Source organism: Salvelinus sp. IW2-2015, linkage group LG4q.1:29, assembly GCF_002910315.2.
Source record: "Salvelinus sp. IW2-2015 linkage group LG4q.1:29, ASM291031v2, whole genome shotgun sequence".
NCBI lineage: Eukaryota > Metazoa > Chordata > Actinopteri > Salmoniformes > Salmonidae > Salvelinus > Salvelinus sp. IW2-2015.
This window is the reverse complement of record NC_036842.1, coordinates 57896271-57911699: the sequence shown is the minus strand read 5'-3', so window position 1 is coordinate 57911699 and position 15429 is coordinate 57896271. Positions and strand designations below refer to the sequence as shown.

At 43.6% G+C, this 15429-nt stretch overlaps 1 protein-coding gene and 1 pseudogene across 2 annotated transcripts; one reads left to right on the top strand and one right to left on the bottom strand.

Annotated features, from left to right (window-relative positions):
- Nucleotides 1-454: 454 nt before the first annotated feature.
- Nucleotides 455-12802, bottom strand: LOC111962229 (pseudouridylate synthase 7 homolog). Of its 2 annotated transcripts, none has more exons than XM_023985154.2 (17): nt 12693-12802; nt 11806-11931; nt 9400-9744; nt 9208-9292; nt 8989-9096; nt 8687-8831; nt 7125-7236; nt 6962-7039; nt 6755-6883; nt 6451-6576; nt 6243-6304; nt 5875-6035; nt 5111-5237; nt 2344-2445; nt 1630-1759; nt 1304-1395; nt 455-1166 (listed from the first exon to the last, which is right to left on the bottom strand). In XM_023985154.2, the coding sequence occupies exons 1-17, from the start codon at nt 12794-12796 to the stop codon at nt 1030-1032; spliced, it is 2169 nt and encodes a 722-aa protein (XP_023840922.1). In that variant the 5' UTR covers nt 12797-12802; the 3' UTR covers nt 455-1029. The 2 variants fall into 2 exon arrangements, with proteins under 2 accessions (XP_023840922.1, XP_023840923.1); XM_023985155.2 differs by having other exon boundaries at nt 11855-11931; nt 12693-12766.
- A 751-nt stretch (nt 12803-13553) lies between these two features.
- Nucleotides 13554-15429, top strand: part of LOC139027564 (SRSF protein kinase 2-like) — a 55396-nt pseudogene continuing 53520 nt past the window's right edge.

The window sequence follows — 15429 nt, the reverse complement described above, 5'->3', positions numbered from 1 at the left end:
CCCCCCCCTTGTGGTATGAGTTGGTATGTTTTAGGGCTTGAGAAAAAAAGACAATTGACGGTCACTCATAAGACACCAGTCCTGCTAGAAAATAACGTGTAAATGTGACTGTACCATATCACCGAACACGAATTCCAATATGATGAAATCTGAAGTATTTCAGAGCACGACAGAAGAGAAAAATCATGTAAAACCGTATGAGACCCTCAGTATCCCAGGGTGACTGGCTGATGACAGGATCCAGTCATACAAATTAGATTGGAGCCAGGCGATGAATTCAGTGACTACAGCCAGCTGGCATCAGCCCCCCTGCCAGATGGTCAGCTCCACAGCACCTACTATGAATAGTTACTATAGGCAACTTTACAAGTTCAAGATAATACCCTAACAGTGGCACATGTTAGAGCAGAATGATACATCTTATCCAAGTCCATGAATAACGTAACAAAAAGCATTTGCACTCAACATTTTAATTCTCTCTCTGTAAGAGAGCTGGTTTCCAAAAAACAAAAACATTTTACAGTTAAAAAAGCAAACAGTAATTCTGTACAACCAGGGTCAGGTCATTGTAGTACCCTGGGAAGTAGCAGGGGTGTCACAGAGCACCACCATGGGTTACACAAACTGTTCTACACAGCCCCTTTAAAGTGCTTCTGTAGCACGTCAGCTGTTTCAAAAACATATCTCTGAATTTCTCCAGTGCCGCAAAGCTTTAAAAGACAGTAAAAACTTCCTGATAAAAAAATGAAGAAACTAAGAAAATAATCAGAGTAGTAACAATATAATATCAGAGTTGTTACTCTTGGTAGCGTGGGATGAGGTAAGATTTCCCATCACCCTGACTGACACACCTTGAGAGGAATGACCTTTGGCATGTCAAAGTACCAAAACACTCCCACCCACACACACACATACAATATAGACTGTTAGTCTCACATACAGTAAGTAGACACCCACTAAAGGACAGACTGCTCGGCAACCTGGAAAAGGAGCCCCTATATGAAGCTCAGTGGGCCCAGTTCTGTTGTATTAGTTTAGCCAGGTGGTGTTGAGCTGAGTCTGGTTCTTGATGCTGGTGTCCATCTTGAGCACCTCTCTGATGGCCATGGTGGCGTAGGTAGAGGGAGGCAGGGAGAACTCCATCCTCAGAGCCCTGTACTTCCCCTCTGGTGGTGGAGAGAAAGAGTTAGGAGAAACACACCACCAAGAGTGTTTTTCAATTTCATGGATTACAGATACAAGGTGAATGGAAAGGTACAACATATTGATTAATGCACAGCAACAGGATGAAACTAGAACATACCTTTGTTGAAGACTGGGGGAGGTTGGTCCTCTAGTTTCTCCACATCAGTGTGGATCAGGGAGACACGAGGGTCCTCATAGTTAATCACCTCCCTATAGAAAAAGAGATGATACAAGAAACACAACTCAGGAATGTAGAGGAGGAAATATTATACAAGGCAATCACATTATCAAGGTAAAAATGAAGCAATCCACAGCTCCTTTTTATGCATTTAGAATGTGTAACGAAAACTTCTCCAACACTATTCGTTCGCCTTTTCCTATAGTTAGCGAAGACTGAAAATATATGTATTAATTGATACTGAGGTGACAGCGAGTGTTACAGACCAGCTGACGTCACTGGGTTTGATGAGGATGCGTCGGTAGGCCCCGGCCAGAGAGTAGTCCCTCACCCTGTGTCTCATGTTGTCAATGTCCAGGTTATCTGCACTCAGCATCTCCCTGTAGCCCTTACCCACTGTTACAGAACAGGAGGAAAAGACACAATCACATCTGAAACACACACCTCAACCACATATCTGAATAGTATAGAACAGTAAAACAGAATAGAATACTCCAGAGATCTTTTTATTTTTTTTATTTAACTAGGCAAGTCAGTTAAGAAAAAAATCMTATTTACCATGACGGCCTACCACGCCAAACCCTAACGACGCTGGGCAATTGTGCACCACCCTACAGGACTCCCAATCGCAGCCAGTTGTGATACAGCCTGGAATCGAACCAGGGTCTGTAGTGACGCTTCTAGCACTGAGATGCAGTGCCTTAGACCGCTGTGCTACTCGGGAGATATCATTTTCCACGGATTGAAATTCTTCTTCACCTCTGCTTGTAACACCCCAGACAACAGGATAAGTCTTTGCCCTGACATGAAACTAGTTCATGCAAGGGCAAACAAGCCAAATTAAACTAGTTCAGACAGGACAAACCGTTCGGTAAGGTAGAGGATTAAGGAGATTGTTTCCGATTATGGGGGAGGGGAGAGCTTACGGGAGGGATAGAGACTTTGCCCTGACATGGTGGGAGAATGCAGGGCTCTCTTACCGTGGTGAGTGGGGTAGATGACGTCAAACCCTGGTAGGGGCATCACCACGTCTTGGATAGAGTGGGTCTCGGCCTCTGCTGCGGACAGCACGAATGCAGTGCCTGGAGATAAGTGGGTGAATAGCAGTGGTAGAAAAAGTACCCAATTGTCATACTTGAGTAAAAGTAAAAGATACCTTAATAGAAAATGACTCAAGTAAAAGTGAAAGTCACCCAGGAAAATACTACTTGCGTAAAATTCWAAAAGTATTTGGTTTTAAATATACTTAAGTATCAAAAGTAAATGGAATTGCTAAAATGTACTTAAGTATCAAAAGTAAAAGTATAAATAATTTCAAATTCCTTATATTAAGCAAATCAGACGGAACCTTTTTCTTGTTTTTTTATTTGCGGATAGTAGGGATGCATGATATATCGGTGAACATATTGGAATCGGACGATATTAGCTAAAAATGCCAACATCGCTATCAGCCCGATGTCTAGTTTAACGTTGATGTTAAAAAACGATGTCAAAGCTACTGTGCATACCTATATAACGTAGGTACATGACGTAATGACGCCACGTAACATTTTGCGCTACTCGTGCAATACAGCATTCCTAACCTAACCCACAATGTCTGCTGTGTGGATCGAGCAGTCAACAAGTCGAGCAGTCATTTGAAAGAGTAAGACAATTTCAGCGACACAACTCAAAGGAAAAATCCATTAAAGCCAAGATAATGTAATTCATTGCACTTGACAATCAACCGTTCTCTGTCGTGGGTGATGTTGGATTTCGCCGACTGGTCGAGCACCGGTACACATTACCAATGCGTTATTTTTCAGATGCTGCCCTACCGGAGTTACACAGTAATAGCATCACTGCTATTAGCTTCACGGCATACATACTATGGAACGCCATTTGGGTCTTTGCATGTCAAAAAATATACAGTAGCACTGTCAAAGCTGTACAAAAAAGTCTGCAAATAAGCAAACACCGGCCACGAACGATGTGTTCACAATACTGCGCTAGTAATAAAGCATAATTTGTTCGACCGCAACTTCTGGGGTAGCTAGCTTTAGCTTGGTACCTAGCTAGCACCAATACAATCAACCTGAAAACAATGACCAGTAGAAACTCGCTCTGGATAAGAGCGTCTGCTAAATGACTTAAATGTAAATGTAAATGTAAACTGTAGTCATTTTCATTATTCTTAGCAATGATTTAGGAATACTTGTGAGTAAGTATTAGCTGAGTTGCCACTTGTTGTTCGCCTATTGAAATTGAACTTCAGTTCATGAAAATAGCTAGCCAGCTATGTAACCCTGTTGCCCAAAGCTAACGTTATAAGCAGCAAGCTCGCTTCATCTGGCTAGTGACGCTCGACCGGACCAGGTTGTGTTGTGAAGCTATAAGCATTAGGCACAATAGTGGAATTTGCAGTTTGCCTTCAAAATAAAAGTATGTCATTGACAGCAAATAAATACAAATAGTACAATTATGTCATACTTTTATTTTGAAGGCTAACCGCAAAGTCCACTATTGTGGCTAGCTTCAGATAGATGGGTCTGACCACCATTAATCAAATAAGTGTATCATAAATTAGGGTTATTTTAGATGATGACACCTAGCTAGCTAGCTAACTATAGCTACTGAAACAGTGTCATTTTGCTATGTTTTTGGGGAAGATTTTTCTTTGCATCCATGAGCTTTGCTATCTTTTTTATGACCAGCACTGTAGATGCGCGAGACAACTTTACCAGCATCATAGCATACGTATCGATGAATCGTTGGGACATATGAAATACAAGTGATGGTGTAATCAATATGTAACAGCTACGTAAAAAATGTGTCACATTCAGGTCCTGATTGGTCAAATAGTGTTATTTGACACGTCAAATAGTGTTATTTGACACGCAACGGCATTCCATAGAAATCCTGGTTGAGAATGAAATGACTGAACAACGAAACAGCACAGCAATTAAGTGAAAGAAATAGATTTTGATTATGTTTTACTGGTAATGGGAACATACATAAATTCCAACAAAATAACTTTTTTGGTCAGTGTGGTGTGTGTGTAACCTTTATTTAACTAGGCAAGTCAGTTAAGAACAAATTCTTATTTACAATGACGGCCCGGACGACGCTGGGCCAATTGTGCGCCGCCCTATGGGACTCCCAATCACGGCCGGATGTGATACAGCTTGGATTTGAACCAGGGACTGTAGTGACACCTCTTGCACTGAGATGCAGTGCCTTAGACCGCTACGTCCGTGTGTGTGTCAACTATTTAACTGTACTAGAATGCTTAAATGGCCGCTAAAATGTATAATATAGGTTATCAGTATTGTTTTTTTTGTCAAGGAAAATATCGGATATCGGTAAAAAGTACATTATTTTCTTAGCGAATGTAGTGAAGTAAAAGTTGTCCAAAATATAAATAGTAAAGGAAAGTACAGATACCCCAAAAAACAACTTAAGTAGTACTTTAAAGTATTTTTACTAAAAGTACTTTACACCACGGGTGAATAGGAGGATGTCTACATCACTTGGTTTGAGACCCTACATAGAATGAGCACATTAACTCAGCCCAGCTCAGCAGGTGGTCTAAAGCCCTGTTAGACATGATGTATTACACTTTAGAGCCATCTGTGAGACAGGCACTCTGGGCCGTGTGCTCAATCACTTCTCTACAGAACATTTATTCAAGAATTCCAACCACACGTATCACCACATGCGCTGGTGAATCAGAGATACACCCACAAAACATAAACAGATAGGACCCACCTCCCCTGAGCACGAGGTCTCCCTCCACAGCCTTCAGTCCGAAGGCCTCAATGCGTCTGCTGACCATGGTGTTCCACATAAAGCTCTGGTAGCTGTGGATGTACATCAGTCGGTTGTTACGAGGGATCTAGAAGACAAGAAGAGGGCCAACACAGGGAGTTACCTCAGCTATAATAAACCAGAGAAAAACATACTTTAAAAAAGGTGCACTAAGCAGAAACTCCTTCACCATTTCCTGGTTGCTACAATTTGAATAGTTCGCATAATTTCAGTTTGTGACAAAACAAGCAAGTATAGCGTAGAGAATCATTGTACCATCTAAACCACTGCGAAATATTTTTTACATAACCAAAAATATAGCATTTTCAACTGGTGGGCAAGACAGAAGGTAAAAGACGCACAAACGAAACATAACAGGAAGCATAGAAATAGCACACATAGAACACATCTACCGCTTCTTTGACTTGCTTTCAATGAGAATGGCATATCTATAATGCACATTTCTATGCAAATTTGGTCAGGCCGTTCATAAAGTGACATATAGCAGCTTTAATAAGTCAAACAAATTAACAGTGTGTGTGGCTACATTTGTTTCTCACTTTTAACAACTTAGTCCATTGGAACAACTTGGGGATAAATAAAAGGTGCGTGATGTCTGATATTGCCATTTGGCAAGTGTGCGTGAGTACAGCCATTGCTTCCTGACCAGTTATAAAAGTGCGTCTGCCAGTTAGTTTGTACGAGTAAAAGCGGGCTCAGCTCACCATGGCGAAGGCAGTGATGATGTTCTTCTTGCCGTACATGGAGAGACCTCGGAGCAGCTGTCCCTCCACACAGCGTTTAACAGGCAGCTTCTGCAGCGCTGCTTCTGGGTCCTGGGACTGGGCCCACTCCTCACGGCACTTCACCAGATAACCTTTCTCCGCTTGGCAGAGAGAGGGAGAGCAGTAAATCAATACATCATATTCTATTAAAACATCCTTTTTACATCTGCAGTTGTCACAAGGGCCACACCGTGGCAGAAACGGTTTGACACGCGCTCCTGCAATAATGTTATCCATTTTAGATTTGTCCATTTGGTAGCGGACATGTATTCGATATAAAGACAAATGAAAGGCAGTAAATGTTTCACCTCCAGGGCGAGGCTTCAGGATCAGATCTATCACTTCCTTCCAGTTGTCTTGCAAGATGGCCCTGGTCCAAACAGAGGGACACAACAACAGTCAATCATCCGTCCCCTGCCAACCCCGTACCCATGGGCCGGTTACCCTATGCACCAAGGGGATCACGTTTTTACCTGCCGACCCCATACCCAAATGTGTGAGAGTCCGTGTCCTTACTTGCCAACTTGGTGTGTGGGCACGGCGGTGGTGCCAAAGCGCTGCATGCCATAGTAGTTGATGAAGCCCGTCTCTCTAAGGGAGGACATGGCCTGCTGGACCTGCTCCTCTGTCCCTGTGATGTTCCTGTGTGGGAGGTAACCAGCCAGGAACAAATAGCAACGCGTAGATCAGATTAAAAGTTGCTGCGCTATTTTAATTGTTCAATGAATCAAATCAGGATTGGAGAGTAGTTTGAGTTACAAAGAATAAGTTCAAGCAAAGAGATTACGCACATCGACACGCGCAGCTAGTATCCACTGACCTGATGACCACAGTGAAGTGATTGCCCTGTAGTTCTCCCAGCTTCAGAGGGTGTTTCTTGTAGCAGAAGTTTCCCAGTTTAAAGTTATTGAGGCACTTGTTGAGGTGAGACAGTCTTTCTGCTGTGATCCTGAAGGGACAGAGAACATAGGTTAAGTAAGTACGTATTTACAAGTATTTGCTGATAGCAGCAAGCCACCACACTCACTTGAGAACTGCAATCTCCTGCACAGTGATGGCTCTCTTGTCCTTGGTCCCCATGTAGGAGAAGACATTGGGCCTCATCCTGGGAAATAACAGACACAAAATCAGGAGTTGTACAGTTTAGTAGAAGTTTTGCTTACATGTGTGAAACTGTGTGTGTTTTTTACCTGAGGAACTTCGAGAGCACGTTGATGGCCTCCATGGTGTCTCTGTTCTCCTTGTAGAGGACGAAGTGGCAGAAGGCCCCGCGGCTCTTAGGCCAGGAGTGTTTCCTGGGGGCTGGCCAGGGAGACAGGAGGACAGGAGTGAGTTGTGGCGATAAAGGCAGAGTAGCAGACAGACCGCATCTGTCAGAGAATACATCAGTATTCAGTGCTTTGGTATGCTTTTCAAATTACTATCTGGCTCCTTTATCCTTTTGTGCGGAGGCAGCTCTGTTAAGGAGCCCAACACAGACAGCAGCAACCACTTCTTTAACAACTGTTTTATGCCACGAGCATCCTGCATATATGTCCCAAGACGGACGCCTCAGTAATTGAAATGCTCCCCTCGAACACTCATTCCCCATTGCTCTAAACTAACTAACAGGGGTTCTTCTAGCTTAGCCTACACCCTGAAATTGGTAATGACTATTTACCAATAAAACTATTTACCAATAAAATAGTAGCCATATTGAACAAGCAGGATAATCAGAGTGGTTTTATTATTTATTATGTGCAGCGTTTTTTCTGGATAATAACAGGGCTTAGGTGGTGGGCGTGGCGGGGGCGTGGCTAAAGGTGACCGAATATTTTAGAGCCCCCCCCTGTTGACCAGCGACAAAATTGAGCTGTTTTGAAGCTAGTTTCCTGCAAATTCTACACACCTTGCCATTGACGAGAAAGTCTTACCTGCAGCTGCTTTGACCTCTGTCCACCCAGAGAAGAGCAAAAGGAATAGGATATAAATGATAAAAGAATGTTACTAAAAGATGGTCGTGGACCGTTAGACAGACAGACCGGCAGGGGTGGCGAGGTCAGCATGCAGGGTTGGAATGCCGTTGTGTCTAAACCGTTCTGTGCAGCAGGAGTGTTCCACGGGCATGACAGAGTAGCCATTATTTGATGACTACCATGTTGTGCTCTTTTTGAATAGGCCACTACATTTACAGGAAATGATTCAAGGTGAAAAACGGCGACGTCTTAAATGATCTTAACAAGCCCAGGGAATTGATTCAGAGGCAAAACATGCCAGTCCACTTCGAGAGAGAGAGAGACTGCTGATTTGTTGGGGAGACTTCTAACATCTAAAAGTTCACAGAAACCTGGATAAAAATCAAGATCCATGTGATCTCTCTCAGTCCATGGGACTGGTCAGGATCTTTGGTCTGGATCTTTAGTCAGCATCATCATGCAGGTGTGTTGACCTCACACATGCACCTGTTCATTCATGCACCCTACATATAATCCCATAGCCAACCCAGTAGCTACTCAGCTTAGAGAGAACCCCATGTAATGAGAGACATGAGGCCAAGCTGAACAAGGGCATGCAGCACCACCCTTTTCCAACCATTCAATCATAACTTTCCCCATTCTGAAATGTAAACTCTTTGTTGAAGTAAGAGAACGTGAAAGCGACTTGATTCGGTTCTATGATCGATGTTACAGAGATTTCACCCAGCAATAGGAATTAAACCAGAGAGACAACCCAGAAAATGTCCACGACACCCATCTCCCATTCTCTCCTGTACCTGCGAGGGCTTTCTGCCCGGCTGCGTGGTAGGCCACGATGAACTTCTTTCCCTCCCGCTCCTCTGTCTTGGTCTCCAGTCCAGGGTACAGGGTCTTCACAGCCTTGTGGACCAGGGTCCGCTTCTCTTTTGTGTCATCGGCTACCTGTGTGCGTGTAATCAAAACTTAATTGATCTCTAAAGTTTGCCTTTGAGGACCGTGGTCAAATGTAAACTTTGCATCTTAACTAGAATGATACAATGTGAAGATACAATGAAAATAAACTTTCAGTGGGATTGGTGGAAACGATGCATGCACTCACCTCTATAGAGACATTGCCCTCTTTGTTCTTGAAGAGTTGTAGCTGCTCCAGCTGCTGTTTCTGCTCCTCTGTGAAAACCTGGGACTCTGGCTGCTCTACCGGGGCCTCCTATTGCAAGACAAGTCCAACATCAGAGTTTAACTTCAACAATGACTTATAGATTATATTTCACTCTAAACTGCAAGACTAAAGAAATGTACTGATTCATTGTTAGCTCACCTCAGCCTCCTCAGGAACGGAGAGATCATCCAACAGCACTGTCTTGCCTTCTCTGTTGATCTCGTGCACCACAAAGTCAGAGTACCTTAACACAGACAGAGCAAGAGCTAATCTCAGTCATAGCGAAACACACACAGCAACACATACGCCATGTTCAGATCGCTCTTCAGGAGGGCCGGAGTCAGGACTAACCTCTCCTTGAGAATGCCTGAGAACCCCTTGTGTTCACTGACAAACTTCAGAATCCCCACATCCAGCTCTGTGAGGCCATGCTTCATCATCTCTGCAAAGGCCTCTCCTGACCCCAACCCTTCCCCTTCTCCATCCTCTTCCAATGGCTCCGTCTCTTCCCCCTCTGGCTCTTCTCCCTCATCCTGGGGCAGCTTGTGAGAGGGCCCTCCGTTCTTCTCTTCCTTCTGGACTCTGGGTCTCTTGGTGTTGTGGTCAACCTCCTCCTCCTCCAAAGCAGGGCATGCTCTCTTCTCCCCCCCAGCGGCAGGGACCAGCATGGGCTCTGTGTCGGCCATAGGGCCCAAGCTGAGGGGCAAGAGAAGACATCGAATTCACTCAGCATGTCATTGTTAACATCCACACCACTACTACAAACACCTACTCTTATAGAATTAATGGAGAAGCTCAATTTACTTGAAATAAATCTGTATTTTGGACATCAATGGCATGTTATAGAAGTTCCCAGACACTTTCTTTGCGATCTCACTTGTCTTGGAGAAACTAGCCCCACCAGCGAGATACTTCCTCAGGCTCGTTCAGCAGTTGCAGGGGCACAAATAAAACATGAACAAATGGCTCCGAAAATACCCAAATATGTCCTTTTAGAAACGGCAACACTCASTATAGTGACGCAGGTCTTTAGATGTACACATGAAATTGTGTCATTCCCGAAATGTATCCTCAACGTTAAATTCCATTTTGTGCGACTCGAGCGACACTTCTCAGTGTGGTCCAAGATCCTGTTTCGTGTGCGTATGCGCAGGCAACACTGAGAAGCAGCACAGCTGAACCTGCTTGAGTCGCACAAAACGGTATACAAAGTCACAGATAAAGTTCAGAATGGTGTTGTCACAATACCAGAATTTTGACTTCGATACCAGGTTTAGTATGACAATACTCTATACCATCCAGATACTCTATATCAAAACAATACCACTACTGCTCTGTTCAATCGTTGGGCATATTTTGAGTTCAATATCACTACATTTAAATAATAATAATAAAACCTATCATACAATCAATTTGACTTTGTTTTTACAAATCTAACTGCATTACAACGTAATGGTAATAATTTTTTGAATGGTAAATCTCTATTAATAAACTGGGTAAATCAAGATGTAGCCTCGGCCTAGCCACAATACAGGTAAATGCATATTCAATAGGAGCGTGCATACATTGAGTTATTGAGTTTAATCAATTGGGGGGGGGGGGCGCACAATGTGACACCAATCAGGCCCCCCCGAGGACTGGAGTTGCCCATCCCTGCAATAGATACTCTTTGGGAGAGATGAGAGAGAGAGACCGAATAAGTTAATTAATTAAGTTTTGGATGGCAATCAGCTTTGAAATCAGCATATTTTGCATGATGGTTTGCATATTATCACAAACAAAGTACTAGGTCAGTGAATTAATATCAGCTTTAGCTGTCAGCTAGCAAGGAAATGTAGCCTATAATAGGTGGAATCTACCTGTATCTTGCATTGTGAAGTGTTCTAGCCTGTGTGGACATTGTTTTGCGAACAGTAAATAACAGTTGCAACATTTCTACATAACGTGTCGCATTATTCAAGTGTGTTACTTGTGAGCAGCATGAATGGGGAGCTAACATGATGCAGCCCAGAATCCCAGTGGAGGCTAGCAGTGAGTAAGTGGAGCAGGCAAGGGTGAGCGCTATAATAAGGGGTCGGCTGCACTGATAGACAGGCGCTTGATCCATGAGACACATTTGACAGAAGTATCGAAAGTAACAAAACAAAAATTTTAGTACCGAACCGTGTTTCATGTTCTAGTATCCAAAAAGTACCAAAGTTACAGTATACTGTGCAACACTAGTTAGGAAAAACAATTTAATATGTACAACATCTAAAGACCTTCATCACTATACTGTATATCACTATATGGGCGGCAGGTAGCCTAGTGGTTAGAGCATTGGGCCAGTAACCAAAAGGTTACTAGATCAAATCCCCAGGCTGACAAGGTAAAAATCTGTCGTTCTGCCCCTGAACAAGGCAGTTAACCCACTGTTCCTAGGCCGTCATTGTAAATAAGAAATTGTTCTTAACTGACTTGCCTAGTTAAAAAAGGTTAAATAATTTTTTTTACAAAAAAAATACTGAACGCATTGCTGTTTCTAAAAGGATGTATTTGGGTGTTTTTGGAGCACGTTATCTGTGCCCCTACTGCTGAACGAGCATGCGGAAATATACAGCTGGTAGATTGTACATTTCTCAAAAACAATTGATTGCAAAAAAAAGTATCTGGGCACTTCTATAACATGCCATTTACATCCAAAATACAGATTTGGTTCAAATAAAGTGAACTTCTCTTTTAATATAATGGGAGAGTTGTGCTGAACACTTGACTTACAGATTGCTGATAGGGACCTTAAAGAAAAAGCTGTGTATCTGGCAGATACCTGGTGCTCGGATGTCAGCAGTTAGTAGATGGGGTGTATGGTACCTCAAAGCAACCCAAAGAGAATTCCTGATGGACCTATGGATGTAAACAAGGCATTTTATTTTTTTTACAGAGCATGTCGCTCCAACCAAATATTCTGTGAACACTAGCCTCTAGCAAGGTACTGGATTGGCCATCTAACACCTCCCCTTTCCGAGTTTGGGAAACCCTGCCCCAACCCTCCCCTCCACGTTTTTCAACTGGTCGTTCAGAACAGCACCGGTTCCGTTTAATGGAACGTTCTACTACTTTTTTTTAGTACTGGACCCAGCCCAGTTGTAGGTGATTCAATAATTAATCAGTAACGCAAAAACACACTGGCCCTTTTTTTGCGCACCGGCCCTCATATCCTGCACCCTCCAGACCAACATAAAAAAATAATTGCATCGCCTGATTGGCAGGATGATTAGGTACCTACTGTAGCATCGTTGTAAACACGACATTATCAATTATTCTGTTTAGTTATAGCGAATGTATCTTCCTTTCTGAAACTGTGTAACAACAACATTTCACACTGTGGCTATGCTACTACATTGTTGGTACCCAGTTCCATCCAACTGGCAGATGGTTCGGAAACCTGTTTAATTTCATAGATGCATGCCTCTGTTGTGATGTTATCTTCGACTGACTAATTAGCTACTAGCTAGCTAGCCTGCTAACGATAGCTCATGCCAAGTAGAAACATGACTAGTCAAATGCGCCCACAAATGCTTAGCCAGGGCAAAGCTATGCATAGTTACATGAATGCAATGTGGAAATACTGACATTAATTGTTTCTATTGCAAAATTGGATTTACCTGCTCGTACAGGGGTTTAGTAGAGAGCGCACAATAAAGTACGCCAGTTTTCCTACACACGTGTGTTTGACTCCGGAAATAGTCACTCCTTGAAACCCGCCCATATCAAACACCCATTGCCTCAAGGGCCTGTCAATCACAAAGCTCCATGCTATTAGGGTTACTTTGGCCAAACACCACGGTGTTACAACTWAACAATATATTTGATATATGAGTAGCCTATGATTTAGCAGCTTCCTCTTAGTGTTCAATGACGATACCTCCTCATACATTATAATTTGAATAGCCTAGTATTAATCTAGGCCTATAATAAGAACATGTAGGTTAACCAATCCCAGATAGGTCTACTCTCATTCAACATTTATTTGAGAAATAGGCCTATCTATAGGAAAATTGTTGTTCAGGGTCAGGGATAGGGATGCTTGTGATCTAGGGTGAGATAATAACGGATTATGTTTGCCATATGACTCACCATGGCTACGGATTATGGGGTGCCACAACAGATTCATTTCCAAACCCATAGCCTTAACAGTTCTCCAAATTGGTAAGATCCTTTAAGACCTCTGACAGAAAAGTAAACCAACTTGTCAATAAAATGTCTTGCAAAAATATAAAATATGGTGGATAATTTAGCTGGAGTCTTTCCCTTACTCATAATATGCCCCCGTTAGCATATAGGCCTAATAACTAATAATGCTTTGAGATGGTGATAAATATGGAGGCAGGCAAGGGGAATCCTTTCAAGTTCATGACATCAGAGACAATACATTGGGATAGTCTAATAATGTAGACGGGAGTCAGTATTTCTGTTTTTGGTTCTTTGGGGGCTCCTTTTTGCACTCACCTCACCTGCCAGTTGTGCGCGGCCATGTAGCATAGAGCTCCAGTGCCTGAGCGCGCCTCCTCCTCCTAACGACAGAGGGAGTGCGCGTTCTCTGGAGGGAAGGCTGGATAGCGAGAGATCCCGGCTGCTGGCGCTGAGCTGCCGCTGCTGCTGAGGGGAAGGAGGAAAACATCATGAGCTCCAGGAAAGGTATGGAAATCTCTTTTATTCTTCAAATATTCTGCATCCTGGACAGTATCTGTAGGTTTTGGTTAGAAGTAGTGAAATGACGCGCGTGAGGGGTTTTCAACCTTTTAGGTAAACGATGCTTGGACCGGCCAGTTATAGCTCGAGACTAATGTGTTGTTCTTTCTCCCTGTCCCCCACTCTCACTCCGTGCTCGGACCTCGGTCCTACCTCTGCATACATCTCTTAGTGATGGCCATCCAGGCCCGAAAGAGAAGGCCGAAGGGGAAAAAAGACAAGGCAGCCCACGGAAAGAGGTAAGCAGGGCGGCGGTCGGGGAGAGGAGTGTACTTGGAGTGTTGGTTGTGCAGTGCTGTGCAGTGCTGTGCTCGTTTGTTGTGTTTTGTTTCAGTGATAGCGGTTATAAGGCTTCCCATACAACGTCAGCCAGACGGCTGTCACTGTTGACAGTGTCTGGCCGAGTGGCTGGTGTGAAGGCGACATATGGGGGAGAGTCTGTTTTTGCGCGCCTATGGCACAACGTACACACACACAGGCATACTGCGATGGTGCTGGCGGGAATTGGAACTCTGCCTGGCCTCTGCGGCTCGGGTCCATCTCTTCTGGGCGGTCCAACTGTGTTGGAAGTTGTCATTGGCAACGTCTCTCGGGCCGGTGTGTGTGGTTACGTCGATTAATATCATATATCATACCCGGAGTGGAGTCTTGCCCATATAGGATATGAATTGCATGCTGAAGTTGTAGATCGCAATAAATGACCATATGCTATATGCTATATGCTATATGCTATATGACGTAACAGTACCTATACACAGTGTGTATAGAGGGACTTATACTAGAGTGAATGAGATCTCTGTGAATTTTGGGTGTGCGAGTGCTGTATTTTGCATGGCGCATGAGCCGGTTATGACGGAGTGCAGTGTTGGTGTGCGCGCCGCGGCGCAGTGGCTCTGTAAAGTGCATGCGAATTGGTCTGGAGAGAGAGGAGCCGACTTCATGGCATGATGCTATTGGACCGACGTCACCGGTGTAGTCACTGCATCAATTAGGTGATACCATACCAAGGTTCTGCCTACACGCGCGCAGCTATGGAAGGTGCTGGAATGGTCTATCTGTTGCTTCAGGATACGTTCACCAAATGATACCACGTCACTCACAAACGTGTCAAATATACATTTATTTAAGCTCAGTGTCTTTTGTTGTTGTTGCCATTAATTGAACGATGTTGGAAATGTCTCTTATTATCACGCAGCTAATAATGGATGTATAACAATGTGTCAATTTCAGTTGATTCAAATGGGGGATATTGACATCATGTTACTTGAAATTGCTCTGAAATAGAAATTGACAAATGCAACTGTAACATCCTCTATCTTTCTGGACTTTACCACCTTCAAAGGTCAAAGCTATGTCAAAGCTATGTGTTTGTTAACGGCCCATGCTTGGCTGCTGCTGTGAACAATCTCTCTGTAGAGACATGCTTTGAGCTGGAGTGGAAACCACAACAAGAACACCCACAGCATGTTCTCAGATGACATCTTGGCAATAGTCTGTCAACAAGTTGGCCTTCCTGTCCATTCATTGTCGTGTGTGTGTTTGCACGTCCACATGAGCGTTTGAGCATATGCGTGCCCACGTGTGTGTGTGCTGTTTTGTGTATGGTTAGGCCCTTCAGGAGACGTAAGTCTACCTGTCTATTGCTACAGA